This window comes from Ovis aries, chromosome 12 (genome assembly GCF_016772045.2).
Source record: "Ovis aries strain OAR_USU_Benz2616 breed Rambouillet chromosome 12, ARS-UI_Ramb_v3.0, whole genome shotgun sequence".
NCBI classification, from domain to species: Eukaryota; Metazoa; Chordata; class Mammalia; order Artiodactyla; family Bovidae; genus Ovis; species Ovis aries.
In genome coordinates, this window is record NC_056065.1 from 53,485,588 (window position 1) to 53,506,030 (window position 20,443).

At 42.6% G+C, this 20,443-nt stretch overlaps 1 protein-coding gene across 1 annotated transcript; it reads right to left on the bottom strand.

Annotated features, from left to right (window-relative positions):
- Nucleotides 1-966: 966 nt before the first annotated feature.
- LOC101110955 (melanoma antigen preferentially expressed in tumors-like) lies at nt 967-19,908 on the bottom strand. The gene is made up of 7 exons (XM_060395961.1): nt 19,622-19,908; nt 18,621-19,193; nt 16,643-17,008; nt 3,914-3,983; nt 3,544-3,842; nt 2,529-3,086; nt 967-1,531 (listed from the first exon to the last, which is right to left on the bottom strand). The coding sequence occupies exons 1-7, from the start codon at nt 19,906-19,908 to the stop codon at nt 967-969; spliced, it is 2,718 nt and encodes a 905-aa protein (XP_060251944.1).
- Between the last annotated feature and the right edge of the window lie 535 nt (nt 19,909-20,443).

Consider the following 20,443-nt stretch of genomic DNA (forward strand, 5'->3'; position numbering starts at 1 on the left):
TGGCATGGAAATACTAAAACTATGTTAAATGCCTGTACTATTTTAGCATTTTGCTAAAATGAATTTGGATGTGCACAACTAGATTAATTCAAGAAGTACAGCTACCCAGCCATGGCAGGCATGGTTTAGTGAGATCCAGAGTCTCCAGATTATTCACAGTTTGGACTACCCCTCCCAGAATTGGAGGGTTCGCCTAATATAGTCAAACCCTTTCTCAGCAACACAAAGGCCAGGAACTAAGACTTATGGACCCACCAGGAGAACCATGAGGACTGCTCATGTCCAGGATCATGATCTGTGTCAGCAGTGAGGACCCTGGAAAGAGCTCTTCACTCCACTGGTTCATTGGCCACTGAGTATGTTCCCCTTTGTGTGTATTAACCCAATGAACAGACACAGAAATAAGCAAGGAGGTATGAGATGCCCCAGATAGGATAAAGAACTTGCAGGAATAGTAGGGTTTCAGATTATAAACAACCCCATGCCTTTTATTTTTTGTTTTATTTATTATTATTTTTTTAATTTTAAAATCTTTAATTCTTACATGCGTTAACCCCATGCCTTTTAAAATTTTATCAGTATCTGGAAATTTCCAAGATATAAACTGAGAAAACAGGATAACACTTCATTCAGGATAGCAGTAGGTTTACACTAGGGGTCTTTTTATTTCTGACCATTTCTTTACAATCATCCACCAGAGATAACTTTGACTTATGCTTCTCAAGCTCAAATCCCTCTAAAGTCATTTAGGTTCACATTTCTAACTCTGTGGGACACATGTTCCCGAAAGTCACATCAGCTCTCCAGGTCAACATTTTCCTTCTGCACCTTCACTGGCTCACTTTTCCTTTTCTCATTTGCACAAGATGTCTGAAACCATGGGTCTTGTTTCCCTTTATGATGTACCTGTGTCATAGATTTCAGCTTCCAAGTGCCCAGAAGAACACTTTTGATAGGTGCACCCAACTAGGCAGGGACGTATTCAATAATTTCTAAATGAGAGTATTTGTCGTAGTCATGGGACGCAAAGAAGACGAAGTTAAGCCAGATGGTCCTGGGATGTCCCAAGTCTCTCAGAATCTCCAAAAGCTCAGCTCGAAGCTGGGCAAGTCTCTCTTTTGAAAGAACTGCCTGAGAGCTGTTACTCTCCAGAGGGGCTGGGTAAAACTCTTGACTTAAACTGGGCAGCCCTGAGGTGTGACGCAGCAGCTTCTCCATAGCAGCCATGGAGAGGAGGTTCCCACACATGCTGAAGGACCTGAGCTGGGAGCAGTGGCTCAGGGCAGGCAGGATGGCCTCGATTTGGGAGTCCATGATCTCACACTGATTTAAGTCCAATACCTGGAGGGTATCTGCAACTTGCTCCAGCAGAACTTGTAGGAGCTCAGGACTAAAGTCAGCCACGGTGATACCACTCAGATCTAAGCCTTTTAGCTGACTGATGCTCGGGCACTGGGACAGGTGGGTCAAGTCTGATTCTGTAAGGAGGCAGTGAGTTATTGCAAGGTTATCCAAGGGGCTCATCAGACACCTGTGAAGAAAGGGCAATTAGGTCTGAGAAACAGGGGAGGCAGGTGATCTCCAGGTGAGAGACAAGTGATTTGCCCAAGGCCAAGGTCATTCTGACCATCAAATAAAGGTCAATATCCAACATGCCCAGTCTCATTTTAGCCTGAGTTCTTTCACCTTCACTGTATGACTGAATGAAGTACATAGAACCTTGAAATCTCTTTCCTAATCTGTCAAGCAAGGTGTAACATACTCTACTTCCTTATGAGGGTGAATGAACATAATGAAATATCTAGAACCAGCTCAGAGGGAGAGCCTGACATCACGTCTAAATCAAGTGCAGGCATCTCTGAGTTTTAGTATTGGGAGAGAAGGCAAAAGATACTTTCATCTCAGGCTTTCTTCTGTCTGTGCTTGGGCTCAGGCACTCATATCTCAAGCTTGGTGAGGTACCTGGGTTACATGAATAAAAAAAAAACCTGGGTAATTTCCCACAATATCAACTGAGGTTTCCAGTCTGTAGGGGCTCATTTATGTCCCTGTGTCATCTGCGAACGATCTACCACTTTCTACTGTCCCTTTGGCTCCTTCTCTATTATTATCTCCAGAACCATGCATTTCCCATAGATTAACTATCTTATCTGAAGCACAAAACATTTTAGGGACAGGGAATTTGAGAGAGGCTCATTGTGGCCACAGACTTGCAGAGCACAGAGCTTCCATTTAGAAATGCTCAGGTCCCTCCTCAAGACCCTTTCTGCTTGTTTTCCTAAGTTGTCTGGACATAGATCTCTCCTCCTAAAGTAGAAACCTCAAAATGTTCTTTGGTAGATTCCAATCCCCTAGTCTATGGCTCCCTAGATTGGTGTCCTTTTCCAGAGCCTCTATCCATTTGTTCCTCTATCTTCATTTGGGTAGCTATGTGTTACCACACTTTAGGGTAGAGCATAAAATAAGACAGTGCACTTGACATTGTAGTGTTGTTTTCACTGTTTCTCGGCCAGTGGTGCCTCTCTCACCTGAGCATCTGGTCCAGGCGGCCTGACAGGAAGAAGGGAGATTCCAGATAGAGATCCCGGAGGTGGTGCAGCTTGAGGAACTGAGAGGTAAACTGGACAACAACATGCTGTTCCTGCTCCTCAGAGGCAGAAAGTATGAGTCTCTGCACATTACTCATCTGGCCCAGGAGAGGAGCAAATGTGGCCAGGCTGGACAGATGCCAGTTCTGGTTGACTTCTACATCCTGGATACAGTCCAGCTGTACCATACTCAGGACCTTCATAGTATTTTCCACAGGCATCCCAAAGATCTTCAGCTTCTTACAGCACAGGTGTATGGAATCTTTTCTCTCTTCTGCCCACCTCATGAGGTAGGTGAGGAACTCATCCATGGCCCATTCCTTGAGGCTCATCTCTACGAACACCTCCAAGGGAGCCAAGGGCTGCTCTGTCCTTGACCTGTTCTGAGGAACTGATGCCACCAGCAAGCTTGAGGACATGTGGTCTGTGTATCCAGACCACATGCTCCAGAAGTTCTGGCCAGTATTCCTTAAATCCAGCACCCGCAGTTTGCACCTCCTGAGGGGAAACACCAGATGGGCATCAATGGTTTAAAATCCAAACTGAATGGAACCAGTCTCAGAATAAATGCAACACTAAGACTTCTCACCTGAGTTTTTACTTCAGATTCCTGACATTACCTGCTTTCTTGCCCTCTTCCTCTTCAGTAGAGATACTGCCTCACTTGCCTCTATCTCCTTTGCCCCTACATCCTTCCTGATTTTCTACTTCTACAATCCTTAAGAATCCCTGGGAAGAGGCTGGGACACGTTCTTGCAGGTTTCCCTGCATCTTAGACACTCCTACACTTCCAGAAGGCATTTCCCAAAGAGGGCTCAGCAATGATTAAGGCCTCTGAAATTCTTCACTGACATCATTAGAAGCCTCTGGTCCATCCCTTGACCATTCACTCTATGACCTCAGCTGTCTCATCAGGATGTCTAGTAACCTTCCAGGCTATCTGGATTAGACTCACCTGGGGCGCTCCTTCTGGGTAAGCAGGACATCAAGTCCATCCAGTACTGCTTGTAAGGTTATCAGATGAGGCAGCTCCATCAGGCCCCCCAGAGGCAGGCGGACAAAAGGCCAGGCATGCACCATGGTCTTCAGGGTCTTACTGTGACTCCCATAGAAGGCTTCCATGAAGAGTGGGGGGAAGAGCTCGATAGGCAGAAACTCCAAAGCACTCATGGCCAAGTCCTCTTTCCTTAGCAGGCTCATAGCTGCCAGGTCCAGGAGTCTGGGTGGGGTCCAAAGACTCATTCTGATCTGACTCTGCTACAAAAGAAATCCTGTGGAAACTTCCAGAGAACAAGGTATTATTCTCAGGCAAAGCAAGAACACACCTCTGTCTCCCCACTCTTCATAGGAATCTTCTCAGGGCCAAGGTCACTGTCCTGGGAGTAGTGCAAGTGCCTGTTAGTCCCAGTTACACTCTGGACTCAGTGAGCACAAAGCCATAGCTCCACTCCTATGGGCACTAGAGCATGATCTCACAAGTAGCAAGAAGGGAGAAATCCAACCATTAGTCTATCCATTTCCATCCACTGCTTTGCTTAATCATGTATCACTGGGAAGTGGGTAACACGAGCTAAAGGCTGAGCTTCATCTTTTTTGGGGGGAAAAATTTTAATATATCACTTAGAGCCTTATAACTATGGGAATAGGAGCATCATGTGGCCCAATATAGCCCACAGTTCACTGAGCTGGGAAAGGGTAAGAGATACCCATAGAATGAATGCTGTTTGTGCTCAAACTAAACATTTTAAATTTCAAAAAAAGAGAAAAAAATTAAAAAAAGAAATGAAATTCCAAAGATGCTTTTCACTAAAAAGAGCATCTGCTTTGTTAAGACATTTAAAAAGCACCAATCAAATATTTGGGATTAAGTCAATACTACATTCAAGGTAAAACCAAAATCTTAAATCAGTGTATATGAAAATAAATAATTTTTATTCGTTTATTTTTATTTTTCAATTTTGGCAGCATGGCATGGGGTATCTTAGCTCCCAGACCAGGAATGAACCTGCTATCCCTGCAGTGGTCCAATTACGGGATCCCCAGGGAAGTCCCCAGTAAGCAGGTTTTAAAATAAGTCTCTCCTTTCATCCTAATATGCCTGCCACCATTCAAGACCAGTTGACCATGGGTACAGTGAAGGTGTCTATAGTTGCATCTGTGACTTACCAGCTCTGTTGTGGTTGGCAGGCTGCTTGCACCTCAGACTTGAGAATCCCGGTGGTGACGCTGGAACCCTGAAGATTCTGCATCTCTTTGGTGTCTAAGGCTTATATAGACTTTTCTAATCACATCTTCCTTCTTTCCAACAACTAACTGCCAATCAGAAAGTGATACCTGATTAGATTTCAGACTATTAGGTTAATCTTGATTGGATCTTTGTTACCTTTAGAGGAATTGATTGAATCAGATTGCATTCAGGAAGGATAAAAAATGAGGGAGGGGTATTGGATTTCTTGATTCACTCACAAATATTGATTTGGCTTTACTAATATTAATAGTAATAGGCCTGGGTGTGAGACAGGAAAGGGGTTATCCTTCTGTGACAGAAAAAAACAAAACTTTGAAGCACCATTGTTTGGGGATCGTCAGCCATAAAAAAATTATCAAAATGTTCCAGAATTAAAATTGCTTTATGAAGACAGTAGTATTGTTCCCAAAGGAAGCAAAATAAAAGTATCCACTTCTATCAGTTGTCACTCAGGTGTTATGTTTGACAAGTGGAGATCAAGAATCTACTCAGGAAGTAAAGGGAAGTCCTTTTGGGGATGTGACTGGTATTCCAATCTTTTTTTTTTTTTTAACTTTATTTTACTTTACAATACTGTAATGGTTTTGCCATACATCAACATGAATCCACCACTGGTGCACATGAGTTCCCAATCCTGAACCCCCCTCCCACCTCCCACCCCATACCATCTCTCTGGGTCATCCCAGTGCACCAGCCCCAAGCACCCTATATCCTACATCAAACCTAGACTGGCGATTCGTTTCTTACATGATAGTATACATGTTTCAATGCCATTCTCCCAAATCATCCCACCCTCTCCCTCTTCCACAGAGTCCAAAAGTCTGTTCTATACATCTGTGTCTCTTTTGCTGTCTCGCATACAGGGTTATCGTTACCATCTTTCTAAATTCCATATATATGTGTTAGTATACTCTATTGGTGTTTTTCTTTCTGGCTTACTTCATTCTGTATAATCGGCTCCAGTTTCATCCACTTCATTAGAACTGATTCAAATGTATTCTTTTTAATGGCTGAGTAATACTCCACTGTGTATATGTACCACAGCTTTCTTATCCATTCATCTGCTGAATGGTTGCTTCCATGTCCCGGCTATTATAAAGAGTGCTGCAATGAACATTGGGGTACATTTGTCTCTTTCAATTCTGGTTTCCTCGGTGTGTATGCCCAGCAGTGGGATTGCTGGGTCATAACTATGCCAAAGGCTTTGACTGTGTAGATCACAATAAACTGTGGAAAATTCTGAAAGAGATGGGAATACAGACCACCTGACCTGCCTCTTGAGAAACCTATATGCAGGTCAGGAGGCAACAGTTAGAACTGGACATGGAACAACAGACTGGTTCCAAATAGGAAAAGGAGTACGTCAAGGCTGTATATTGTCACCTTGCTTATTTAACTTCTATGCAGAGTACATCATGAGACACGCTGGACTGGAAGAAACACAAGCTGGAATCAAGATTGCCAGGAGAAATATCAATAACCTCAGATATGCAGATGACACCACCCTTATGGCAGAAAGTGAAGAGGAACTAAAAAACCTCTTGATGAAAGTGAAAAAGAAGAGTGAAAAAGTTGGCTTAAAGCTCAACATTCAGAAAACTAAGATCATGGCATCCGGTCCCATCACTTCATGGGAAATAGATAGGGGAACAGTGGAAACAGTGTCAGACTTTATTTTTTGGGACTCCAAAATCACTGCAGATGGTGACTGCAGCCATGAAATTAAGACGCTTGCTCCTTGGAAGAAAAGTTATGACCAACCTAGATAGCATATTCAAAAACAGAGACATTGCTTAGCTGACTAAGGTCCGTCTAGCCAAGGTTATGGTTTTTCCAGTGGTCATGTATGGATGTGAGAGTTGGTCTGTGAAGAAGGCTGAGCATTGAAGAATTGATGCTTTTGAACTGTGGTGTTGGAGAAGGCTCTTGAGAGTCCCTTAGACTGCAAGGAGATCCAAACAGTCCATTTTAAGGGAGATCAGCCCTGGGATTTCTTTGGAAGGAATGATGCTAAAGCTGAAACTCCAGTACTTTGGCCACCTCATGCGAAGAGTTGACTCATTGGAAAAGACTCTGATGCTGGGAGGGATTGGGGACAGGAGGAGAAGGGGACGACAGAGGATGAGATGGATGGATGGCATCACTGACTCAATGGATGTGAGTCTGAGTGAACTCCAGGAGTTGGTGATGGATAAGGAGGCCTGGCCTGCTGTGATTCATAGGGTCGCAAAGAGTCAGATGCGACTGAGAGACTGAATTGAACTGAACTGAAGGCAGTTGTATTTCCATTTTTTTGAAGGAATCTCCACACTGTTCTCCATAGTGGCTGTACTAGTTTGGATTCCCACCAACAGTGTAAGAGGGTTCCCTTTTCTCCACACCCTCTCCAGCATTTATTGCTTGTAGACTTTTGGGTCACAGCCATTCTGATTGGTGTGAAATGGCACCTCACTCATTGTGGTCTTGATTTGCATTTCTCTGATAATGAGTGATGTTGAGCATCTTTTCATGTGTTTGTTAGCCATCTGTATGTCTTCTTTGGAGAAATGTCTATTTAGTTCTTTTTTTGATTGGGTCGTTTATTTTTCTGGAATTGAGCTGCATGAGTTGCTTGTATATTTTTGAGATTAATTCTTTGTCATTTCCTTCATTTGATATTATTTTCTCCCATTCTGAAGGCTGTCTTTTCACCTTGCTTATAGTTTCCTTTGTTGTGCAGAAGATTTTAATTTTAATTAGGTTCCATTTGTTTATTTTTCCTTTTATTTCCAATATTCTGGGAGGTGGGTCATAGAGGATCCTGCTGTGATTTATGTCTGAGAGTGTTTTGCCTATGTTCTCCTCTAGGAGTTTTATCATTTCTGGTCTTACATTTAGATCTTTAATCCATTTTGAGTTTATTTTTGTGTATGGTGTTAGAAAGTGTTCTAGTTTCATTCTTTTACAAGTGGTTGACCAGTTTTCCCAGCACCACTTGTTAAAGAGATTGTCTTTAATCCATTGTATATTCTTGCCTCCTTTGTCAAAGATAAGGTGTCCATAGGTGTGTGGATTTATCTCTGGGCTTTCTATTTTGTTCCATTGATCTATATTTCTGTCTTTGTGGCAGTAACATACTGTCTTGATGACTGTGGCTTTGTAGTAGAGCCTGAAGTCAGGCAGGTTGATTCCTCCAGTTCCATTCTTCTTTCTCAAGATTGTTTTGGCTATTCGAGGTTGTTTGTATTTCCATACAAATTGTGAAATTATTTGTTCTAGCTCTGTGAAAAATACCGCTGGTAACTTGATAGGGATTGCATTGACTCTGTAGATTGCTTTGGGTAGTATTCTCATTTTCACTATATTGATTCTTCCAATCCATGAACATGGTATATTTCTCCATCTATTAGTGTCCTCTTTGATTTCTTTCATCAGTGTTTTATAGTTTTCTATATATAGGTCTTTAGTTTCTTTAGGTTGATATATTCCTAAGTATTTTATTCTTTTCGTTGCAATGGTGAATGGAATTGTTTCCTTACTTTCTTTTTCTACTTTCTCATTATTAGTGTATAGGAATGCAAGGAATTTCCGTGTGTTAATTTTATATCCTGCAACTTTACTATATTCATTGATTAGCTCTAGTAATTTTCTGGTGGAGTCTTTAGGGTTTTCTATGTAGAGGATCATGTCATCTGCAAACAGTGAGAGCTTTATTTCGTTTCCAATTTGGATTCCTTTTATTTCTTTTTCTGCTCTGATTGCTGTGGCCAAAACTTCCAGAACTATGTTGAATAGTAGCTGTGGAAGTGGGCACCCTTGTCTTGTTCCTGACTTTGGGGAAAATGCTTTCAATTTTTCCCCATTGAGGATAATGTTTGCTGTGGGTTTGTCATATATAGCTTTTATTATGTTGAGATATGTTCCTTCTATTCCTGATTTCTGGAGAATTTTTATCATAAGTGGATGTTGAATTTTGTCAAAGGCCTTCTCTGCATCTATTGAGATAATCATATGGCTTTTATTTTTCAATTTGTTAATGTGGTGAATTACATTGATTGATTTGTAGATATTGAAGAATCCTTGCATCCCTGGGATAAAGCCCACTTGGTCATGGTGTATGATCTTTTTAATGTGTTGTTGGATTCTGATTGCTAGAATTTTGTTAAGGATTTTTGCATCTACGTTCATCAATGATATTTTCCTGTAGTTTTCTTTTTTTGTGTGGCATCTTTGTCAGGTTTTGGAATTAGGGTGATGGTGGCCTCATAGAATGAGTTTGGAAGTTTACCTTCCTCTGCAATTTTCTGGAAGAGTTTGAGTAGAATAGGTGCTAGCTCTTTTCTAAATTTTTGGTAGAATTCAGCTGTGAAGCCGCCTGGACCTGGGCTTTTGTTTGCTGGAAGATTTCTGTTTACAGTTTCAATTTCCGTGCTTGCGATGGGTCTGTTAAGATTTTCTATTTCTTCCTGGTTCAGTTTTGGAAGGTTGTACTTTTCTAAGAATTTGTCCATTTCTTCCACGTTGTCCATTTTATTGGCATATAATTGCTGATAGTAGTCTCTTATGATCCTTTGTATTTCTGTGTTGTCTGTTGTGATCTCTCCATTTTCATTTCTAATTTTATTGATTTGATTTTTCGCCCTTTGTTTCTTGATGAGTCTGGCTAATGGTATGTCAACTTTATTTATCCTTTCAAAGAACCAGCTTTTGGTTTTGTTGATTTTTGCTATGGTCTCTTTTGTTTCTTTTGCATTTACTTCTGCCCTAATTTTTAAGATTTCTTTCCTTTTACTAATCCTGGGGTTATCCATTTCTTCCTTTTTTAGTTGCTTTAGGTGTAGAGTTAGGTTATTTGACTTTTTTCTTATTTCTTGAGGTATGCCTGTATTGCTATGACCTTTCCCCTTAGCAGTGCTTTTATAGTATGCCACAGGTTTTGGGTTGTTGTGTTTTCATTTTCATTCATTCCTATGCATATTTTGATTTATTTTTTGATTTCTTCTGTGCTTTGTTGATTATTCAGCAGCGTGTTGTTCAGCCTCCATATGTTGGAATTTTTAATAGTTTTTCTCCTGTAACTGAGATCTAATCTTACTGCATTATGGTCAGAAAAGATGCTTGGAATGATTTCAATTTTTTTGAATTTATCAAGGCTAGATTTATGGCCCAGGATGTGATCTATCCTGGAGAAGGTTCTGTGAGCACTTGAGAACAAGGTGAAATTCATTGTTTTGGGGTGAAATGTCCTATAGATATCAATTAGGTCTAACTGGTCTATTGTATCATTTAAAGTTTGTGTTTCTTTGCAAATTTTCTCTTTAGTTTATCTATCCATAGTTGTGAGTGGGGTATTAAAGTCTCCCACTATTATTGTGTTACTTGTTAGCATTTGTCTTACATATTGTGGTGTTTCTATGTTGGGTGCATATATATTTATAATTGTTATATCTTCTTGGATTGATCCTTTGATCATTATGTAGTGTCCTTCTTTGTCTCTTTTCACAGCCTTTGTTTTAAAGTCTATTTTATCTGATATGAATATTGCTACTCTTGCTTTCTTTTGTTCTCTATTTGCGTGGAATATTTTTTTCCAGCCCTTCACTTTCAGTCTGTATGTGTCCCTTGTTTTGAGGTGGGTCTCTTGTAGACAGCATATATAGGGGTCTTGTTTTTTTTTATCAATTCAGCCAGTCTTTGTCTTTTGGTTGGGGCATTCAACCCATTTACGTTTAAGGTAATTATTGATAAGTATGATCCCGTTGCCATTTACTTTATTGTTTTGGGTTCGGGTTTATACACCTTTTTTGTGTTTCCTGTCTAGAGAATATCCTTTAGCATTTGTTGGAGAGCTGGTTTGGTGGTGCTGAATTCTCTCAGCTTTTGCTTGTCTGTAAAGCTTTTGATTTCTCCTTCATATTTGAATGAGATCCTTGCTGGGTACAGTAATCTGGGCTATAGTTTATTTTCTTTCATCACTTTAAGTATGTCTTGCCAATCCCTCCTGGCCTGAAGAGTTTCTATTGAAAGATCAGCTGTTATCCTTATGGGAAGCCCCTTGTGTGTTATTTGTTGTTTTTCCCTTGCTGCGTTTAATATTTGTTCTCTGTGTTTTATTTTTGTTAATTTGATTAATATGTGTCTTGGGGTGTTTTGCCTTGTGTTTATCCTGATTAGGACTCTCTGGGTTTCTTGGACTTGGGTGATTATTTCCTTCCCCATTTTAGGGAAGTTTTCAACTATTATCTCCTCAAGTACTTTCTCATGGCCTTTCTTTTTGTCTTCTTCTTCTGGGACTCCTATAATTCGAATGTTGGAGTGTTTCATATTGTCCTGGAGGTATCTGAGATTGTCCTCATTTCTTTCAATTTGTCTTTCTTTTTTCCTCTCTGATTCATTTATTTCTACCATTCTATCTTCTATTTCACTAATCTTACCTTCTGCCTCCATTATTCTACTATTTGTTGCCTCCAGAGTATTTCTGATCTCATTTATTGCATTATTCATTATATACTGACTCTTCTTTATTTCTTCTAGGTCCTTGTTAAACTTTTCTTGCATCTTCTTAATCCTTGTCTCTAGGCTATTTATCTGTGATTCCATTTTGATTTCAAGATTTTGGATCATTTTCACTATCACTATTAGGAATTCTTTATCAGGTAGATTTCCTATCTCTTCCTCTTTTGTTTGGTTTGGTGGGCATTTATCCTGTTCCTTTACCTGCTGGGTATTCCTCTGTCTCTTCATCTTGTTTATATTGCTGCATTTGGGGTGGCCTTTCTGTATTCTGGCAGTTTGTGGAGCTCTCTTTATTATGGAATTTCCTTGCTGTGGGTGGGATTGTATCAGTGGCTTGTCAAGGTTGCTTAGCTAGGGAAGCTTGTGTCAGTGTTCTGGTGGGTGGAACTGGATTTCTTCTCTCTGGAGTGCAATGACATGTCCAGTAATGAGTTGTGAGATGTTAGTGGTTTTGGAGTAACTTTGAGCTGCCTGTATATTGAAGCTCAGGGCTGTTCCTATGTTGCTGGAGAATTTGCATAGTATTCTTGCTCTGAAACTTGTTGGCCCGTGGGTGGTGCTTGGTTTCAGTGTAGGTATGGAGGTGTTTGGTGAGCTCCTATCAATTAATGTTCCCTGGAGTCAGGAGTTCTCTGATGTTCTTAGGATTTGGACTTAAGCCTCCTGCTTCTGGTTTTCAGTTTTATTTTTACAGTAGTCTCAAGGCTTCTCCTTCTATACCGCACCATTGATAAAACATCTAGATTAAAGATGAAAAATTTCTCCACATTGAGGGACACCCAGAGAGGTTCACAGAGTTACATGGAGAAGAGAGGGAGGGGGTAGTTAGAGGTGACCCAAATGAGATGAGGTGGAATCAAAAGAGGAAAGAGCAAGCTAGCCAGTAATCACTTCCTTATGTGTGCTCCACAGTCTGGACCTCTCAGAGATGTTCACGGAGTTATACAGAGAAGAGGAGAGGGAGGAAGGAGACAGAGGAGTATAAAAGAGGGGAATGAAAAAGAGAGAGACAGATCCAGCCAGTAATCATTTCCCTAAGTGTTCTCCACCATCTGGAACACATAGAGATTCACAGAGTTGGGTAGAGAAGAGAAGGGGGAGGGAGGAGACAGAGGCAACCTGGTGGAGAAAAAGGAGAGTCCAAAGGAGGAAAGAGCAGTCAAGCAAGTAATCTTGCTCTCAAGTAAAAATGGGTACTGAAGATTGGGTTTTTGAAGGTACAAAATTGATAACAAATACCAAAAAGCAAAGATTAAAAATCTAGAGTAGAGGTTGGATTTTCAAAAATACAATATTAAAAAAATAAGAAGAAGGAAAAATAAAGTCACAAGAATGATTTTTAAAAAGTATATATGAAGTTTGCTTTAAAAATAAGGTCTTTTTTTGGGGGAAAAGTAACAGTAGGTTATAAAAATGAAAATTAAAGGAGAAATAGAGACCTAAAATTTTAAAAAAATGTTTAAAAAAAGAAGAAAAAGAAAAGAAGAAAAAACAAACATCAAAAAAAGAATGATTGTAAAAATAGTAAAGATACATCTAGGACTTTCTCTGGTGTTGTTGTGGGCCGTGTGGGGTCAGTTTATTTTTGGATAGTTCCTTGGTCCGGCTTATATTTCTCAAGATCTATAGACCCCTTCCTATGTAGTCGGTCCTAAGGACAGGGTTTTAATCTATTGCACCTGTCACTTCCAAGGCGGTTCCCTTTGTTTTAAGTTCTCCTGTTTGCTAGTCTCTTCAGTGTCTGATTTCAGCCCTGACACAAGGAGGGGTGGTGGTGGACGCTTTTTTTTAGGCTCACTTGTTCAGTCACGCTGTCGGGAGGGAGGGATTCTGCAAACAGATAACACTGGCGTGTGCTCGCATTGTCTCAGCCATGCTGGGTCTGCCCCCGCTTATGGTGCACACAGCTCAGGCTCTAGGTTGCTCCACCAGGAACGGTCTGAGGCCAGCCCTGGGCTGCATGCACCTCCCAGGTCTAAGCTGCTCAGGCTCAGGCACTCAGGTAGTCCTCAGAGGTGCAGACTAGGTTGGGCCTGCATTTTGTGCCCTTTCCAGGTCCGAGTAGCTCAGGTGTTTGGTAAGCACAGTCGCTTTGACTTATCACCTCTCCCATCCCTGCTGCTCAGTTTTCTGGGTGTACAACTGGCACACCTTCTCAGGAGGATGATGACTGTCCAGAACCCCAAGAAGTCTTAGTTAGCAAAGAAGCCTGTTTGCAGTTTGGTAGTTAATGTCTCTCTGGGGCTGCTATTGCCCCTTTCTGGCTCTGGCTACCTGTCACTGGAGGGGGATGGTCTGCAGTTGGCTAATTCTGTTCCATCCTTTGTTCTGTGCGTGGTCCTGGTGTCTTATGTTAGAGCTTTTTGCCCAGTAGCTATCCCACAGTCTGGTTTGCTAGCCCAAGTTAGCTCGCTCTGGTTACACTTGGGGCATTCAGGCCTGATCCTTATAAAGTAATTCAGCCTGTGCCTCCCTGCCCAGCCCCGGCTTGCTAGTGGCGGATGCAGGCATCTGCGCTGCTTCTCCACAGGGGGAGTTACCCTTGGGCTCATTATCTGTAGATTTTAATTATTTATTTATTTTTCCTCCCTGTTATGTTGCCCTCTGTGCTTCCAAGGCTCGCCACAGACTCGGCAGTGAGAGTGCTTCCTGGTGTTTGGAAACTTCTCTCTTTTTAAGACTCCCTTTCCAGGACAGAGCTCCCTCCCTACCTCTTTTGTCTCTTTTTTTTGTCTTTTGTATTTTTTCCTACCTGTTTTCAAAGACAATGAGCTGCTTTTCTGGGTGTCTGATGTCCTCTGCCGGCATTCAGAAGTTGTTTTGTGAAATTTACTCAGCGTTGAAATGTTCTTTTGATGAATTTGTGGGGGAGAAAGTGGTCTCCCCATCCTATTCCTCTGCTATCTTAGGACCACCCCCTGGTATTCCAATCTTAGGTCAAGACATCTCTGAAGACATCAGATCAAAATCACATTTGAGAGGTATGAGTGAGGGCTGGGTAGTTGGAGCTGGGCGTCCCTAGAGGGACAATGTGAGTAACGCAAATAGTATAAAATGTAAGGTTGTTGTTTTGTTTTTTTTTTTTTTTTTTTCCTTCTCTTGGGGAAGAAGGAAATTTAGAAGACTTTTCTCTGGGTTGTGTTTAGAAATTAAAAGGAGTGACTAAAAGGAAGCAGTATCATCTCTGAAGGGTTTCCTCTCCAAAAGTTGAGATCAGTACCATAAATTGAATGAAAAGATTGTTTTCACTTTAAAAATTTAAAATGAGAAATTGCAGAAGCCTTGTAACTAAGAGTGTTATTAAGATGTGGGAGTCTATCTGAGCTGGAAAGCTTTGAGATGTACATTTTAAAACATTCTTTCTTTACATATATAAGAATTACTGAGACAGGAAAGGGGCAAGGCACAACCTTTAAAAGAAGGACATGACATAAACTGATTAGAAACAACCAGGTCCAGGATGATGGACTCAACTTGCACTTGCCCTTTATCCTCAGTATAGCTCATTGTAGCACAATCCAGCTGCTACGATGGTTCCAAGGATGAACGTTAATGGTCAAAAAGTGGGCAGTGGTCCAATTCCTGGAAAGCTCCACCCCTTCCCCAAGATGAAAGGGGCTTCCCTGGTGGCTTAGATGGTAAAAGAATCGGCCCACAACACAGGAGACCTGGGTTCAATCCCTGGGTCGGGAAGATCCCCAGGCTACCCACTCAAGTGTTCTTGCCTGGAGAATTGTGTGGACAGAGGAGCCTGGCAGACTATAGTCCATGGGGTTGCAAAGAGTCAGACACAACTGAGTGACTAATATTTTATTGCTCCAAGATAGCTGGAAGACTCCTCCCACTCATTAGCCTATAAAATTACCTGCCCCTATAAAAGTGGACAAACCTGGTGCCTCTCTTGCTTTCCATGATGGCCCACTGTCTCTCTATGGAGTGTGGGACTTTATATCATTCTTGCAACATTACTGCTTTGGAAAGGAGTTCAGTGAATGGAACACTTCATACCCAGTTGTTATTGTTTCAGTCAATAAGTTGTGTCAGATTCTTTTGTGACCTCATGGACTGTAGCCCGTCAGGCTCCTCTGGCAATGGGATTTCCCAGGCAAGAATACTGGAGTGGGTTGCCATTGCCTACTCCAGGGGATCTTCCTGACCCAGGGATTGAAGCTTTGTCTCCTGCATTGGCAGGCATTCTTTTTACCACTGAGACACCAGGGAGAGACTTTAAAAATAGCATATGAAATGCTGATTTCCAAGTAGTATGTATGTGTGTGTGTGTGTGTGTGTGTGTGTGTATGTATATATGTCATCATATATATATATGATGACAAACCTAGATAGTGTGTTGAAAAGCAGAGACACTACTCTGCTGACAGAAATTCACATGTCAAGGCTATGGCCTTTCTAGTGGTCATGTATGATTGTGAGAGCCAGACTGTAAAGAAGGCAGAACACCAAAGAATTGATGGCTTAGAACTGTGGTGCTAGAGAAGACTCCTGAAAGTCACTTGGACAGCCAGGAGATCAAATCAGTCAATCTTACTGGGGATCAATCCTGAATATTCACTGCAAGGGCTGATGCTGAAGCTGAAGCTCCACTATTTTGGTCATTTTATGTGAACAGATGACTCATTGGAAAAGTCCCTGATGCATATTGAGGGCAGAAGAAGGCATCAGAGGATGAGATGGCTGGACGGCATCACCGATGCAATGAATATGAACTTGTGCAAACTGTAGGAGATGGTGAGGGACAGGGAGGCCTGGCGTTCTGCAGTCCATGGGGTTCAAGAGTTGGACACAACTGGGTGACTGAACAACAACAATCCAGGGACAATTGCAACATATGAATCTCAAGTTTGAATCCACCTAAAAAAATCTAGCTTCCTATTTGCGACTCTATAGGACACATGTCCACAAGCATTGCATTACTGGGGAGACTGCCTGTCCCCCTGCAATCCTGCTTCCCTGTAGGATTACCTTTCCTTTTCACATTCACATTGAGTAGATGTCTGAAACCATATGTCTTCCCTTCACGATGTATCTTGTCCAAGATTTCAGTTTCCAAGTTCTAAGTAGAGAGCTTGGGATTGATGCAACCAACTAGGCTGGAATGTTACCTCTATATATGATGGGCTCAGGATGATAGAATTTGTTATTCCCACAGTGTGGACAGGGGGTGAAACAAATCCAGATGGTCCTGGGGTATCCTAAGTCCTTCATAACCTCAAGCAATTCAGTCCGACACTGGGCAAGTCTCCCAGGTTGGAGGATCCCCTGAGAGCTGAAACTCTCCTGAAGGACAGGGTACAGTTCTCGACTTAAACTGGGCAGCTCAGAGGTATGTCGCAGCATCTTCTTCATGATGGGCATGGAGAGGAGGTTCCCACGCAGACTGAAGGATGTGAGCTGGAAGCAGTGGCTCAGAGCAGGCAAGATGGCCTCAAGGTGGGAGTCTCTGATCCCAGATTGCTCTAAGTACAACTCCTGGAGGGTGGCTGAAACTTTCTCCAGCAGAGCTGGGAGGAGCTCAGGACTAGAGTAGGTCATCGTGACCCCACTCAGATTCAGGCTCTTTAGCTGACTGATGTTCGGGCTCTGAGACAGGTGGGTCAAGTCTGAATCTGTAAGGAGGCAGTGAGTTATTGAAAGGTTGTCCAAGGGCTTCATCAGGCACCTGGGGGAGAAAAAGAGACATTAGGTCTTAGATACTTGAGGTGAAAGCTGACTGCAAGTTGAGAGACAAGTGATCTGCCCAAGCCCAGGTTTGGTATGATGATCTGATAAGGATTGAAACCCAGAATGGCCAGTCTTATTGTAGCCAGAGTCATTTATCCTTCTGTGTGACTGGGTCAAATACAGAGTCTTGAAAACTCTCCTCATTAGGCAAGCAGAGAAAAACTTACTCCACTTCTGTCTGAGGATGAAGATAATGGGAGGCACTAGGACAAGTTCAGAGAGCCTGATACCTTGTTTCAACTGAGAGTGAGTATCACTAAAATTTAATAGTAAGAGATACACTTAAAATGCTTCCAATCCATGCTTCCTTCACACATGCTTTCACCCCAGCTACCCATCTCAGGCAGGTGAGGCTTTTTGGGTGACATGCATAGAGGACCAACCTGGACAACATCCCTTAGGATGCCAGTCTGCACGGGCTCACTTACATCCCTGCTTTATCTGCAAACCATCTACCAATTTTTATGATCCCTACTCTATTACCATCATCTCCAGAGTCATGCATTTCCCATATATTAATAAGCTTATCTGAGGCTTCCCAGGTGGCACTAGTGGTAAAGAATTGGCCTGCCAATCCAGGAGATGTAAAAGACAGGGGTTTTATTTCTGGGTTGGGAAGATCTCCTGGAGGAGTGCATGGCTACCATCTCCAGTATTCTTGCCTGGAAAATCCCATGGAAAGGAGAGCCTGATGGGCTACAGTCCATGGGATTTCAGAGAACTGGACATGATTGAGTGACTTAGCATACACACATGGAGAAAAAAAGTGACCTTTATAGATGGGGAATTAGGCTCATTATGGTCACAAAACCAGTGAGCATGGACCTTCTGTTTAAAATGCTCATGACTGATGGAATTTTCCATCTTCAATGCTCCATTTCCTTAATTATTTTCAAGCCACCTAAGCTATTGTTGCTGTTCAATTGCCCAGTCATGTCTGACTTTGTGATCCCATGGACCGCAGCATACCAAGGCCTCTGTCCCTCACCATCTCCTGAAGTTTGCCCAAGTTTATGTTCAATGAGTCAGTGATGCCATCCAGCCATCTCATCCTCTGACACCCTCTTCTGCTGCCCTCAATCTTTCCCATCATCAGGGACTTCCCCAGTGAGTCAGCTGTAAGCATCAGATGACCAAAACACCGGAGTTTCAATTTCAGCATCAGTCCTTCCAACAAGTATTCAGGATTGATTTTCATTAAGATTGACTGGTTTGATTTCCTTGATTTCCAAGGGACTCTCAGGAGTCTTCTCCAGCACCACAGTTCAAATGCATCAATTCTTTGTGTTCTGCCTTCTTTATGGTCCAGCTCTCACAATCATACATGACCAGTGAGAAGACCATAGCCTTGAGTATGTGGACCTGTGGCCAAGGAATGTCTCTGCTTTTCAAACACTGTCTAGGTTTGTCATAACTTTACTGCCAAGAAGCAAACATCTGATTTCATGGCTGCAGTCACCATCTGAAGTGATTTTAGAGCCCAGGAAGAGGAAATTTGTCACTACCTCCAGCTTTTCCCCTCTATTTGCTGGTCAGTGGTACACACTCACCTGAGCATCTGGTCCAGGCAGCCTTCAAGGTAGAAAGGGGATTCCAGATGGAGATCCTGGAGGTGGTGCAGCCTCAGGAACTGAGAAGTAATTTTGACAATGTGCTGCTCATTCCACTCCTCAGGATCAGGCAGGTGGATGTAGGAGACAAACAGTTTCTGCACATTGCTCATCTGGCCCAGAAGAGGAGCAATCATGGCCAGAGTGGACAGATGCCAGGTGCAATTCACATGTAACTCCTGGATACAGTCCAGCTGCACCATGCTCAGGACATTCATAATATTATCCATGGGAAATGAAACAATTTTCAGCTTCTTACAGCACAGGTGTATGAAAGGGTCTCTCTGCTCTACCCAATTTAGCAGGTAAGTGAGGAATTCATTCATGGTTCTTTCCTTGAGGTGAAGTTCTGTGAACACCTCAAAGACAGCCAAGCGCTTCTCGATCCTTGACCCATCCTCAGCCATTGGTGCCATTGATGAGCTTGAGGACATATGGACACTGGATCCAGACCACATTCTCCAGAAGTCCTGGCCAGTATTCCTTAAATCCAGCACGCGCAATTTGAACTTCCTGTGGGGAATCAGCATATTGGCAGCTATGGTTTTTAGATCCACAAAAGATTAGGCAACACTCTGACTTTGCACCTCAGCTTTTACTTCAATTTCCTGACATCACCTTCTTCCTTGCCCTCTTCTTCCCTCTCTGCCTCACATCCCTCCATCTCCTTTCCCTTGCCATTTTCCCTAACGTTCTACTCTAGTGCCCTTAGGCATCCCTGAGAGGAGGGTGGGCATGTACTTTCACATTTCCTTGCATCTTAGGAACACCTGCACTACTGGAAGGCATTCAGCAAAGTGAACTCAGCAATGACCAAGTCTCTGCTTCTTCACTGGCATCATCAGAAGCCACTGGTCCATCCATTTGTCATTTACTCTCCTACTGTCACCTGTCTCTTCAGGACTGCCCACATCTTACCAGATTATGTGCATCTGACTCACCTTGGACGATCCTTCTGTGTGAGCAGGACATCAAGTCCATCCAGCACTGCTTGTAAGGTTCCCAGATGAGGCGTCTGCATCAGGCCCCCCAGAGGCAGGCGGACAAAGGGCCAGGCTTGAACCAAGGCTGTTAAGATCTTTCTGTGTCTTCCCCAGAATGCTTCCATGAAGAGTGGGGGGAAGAGCTCGATGGGCAGATACTCCAGAGTAGAAATAGCCAAGGCCTCATTGGTTAATAGGCTCTTCCCTGCCAGGTTCAGGAGTCTCAGGGGGTTCTGGATACTCATCCTGAATCTGCTCCTAAAGGAATCCTGTAAGAACTTTCAGAGAAAAAGGCATCTTTTTCAGGTAGGCATGAACACCCCTTCATCTGTCTCCCCACTCTTCAGAGGAACCAACTCAGAGTGGAGATCTCTTTTCTGGCAGTTGTGGAATAGCCTCAGTCTTGCACAGTTTCACTCTGGGCTCAGTGAGGAAAAAGCCATAGCTCTGCCCCTATGGGCACCAAGACAAAAATCTCATAAGGACCAAGAAGGAAGAAACCCAACCACTAACCCATCCATTTCCATTCACTACTGTGCTCAATTTATGTTGCACTGGGAAGTGGATACCAGGAGACTGAAAGCTGAGTATTTTCAGTGGAAAACCTTTTAGACACTCACTTAGGGTCTTGTGGCTTCAATGGTAAAGAATCTGCTTGCAGTGCGGAGGACCTGGGTTCAGTCCCTGGGTTGGGAAGATACCTTGGAGAAGGAAAGGCTACCTACTCCAGTATTCTGGCCTTGAGAATTCCATGGACTGTATAGTCCATGGGGTTGCAAA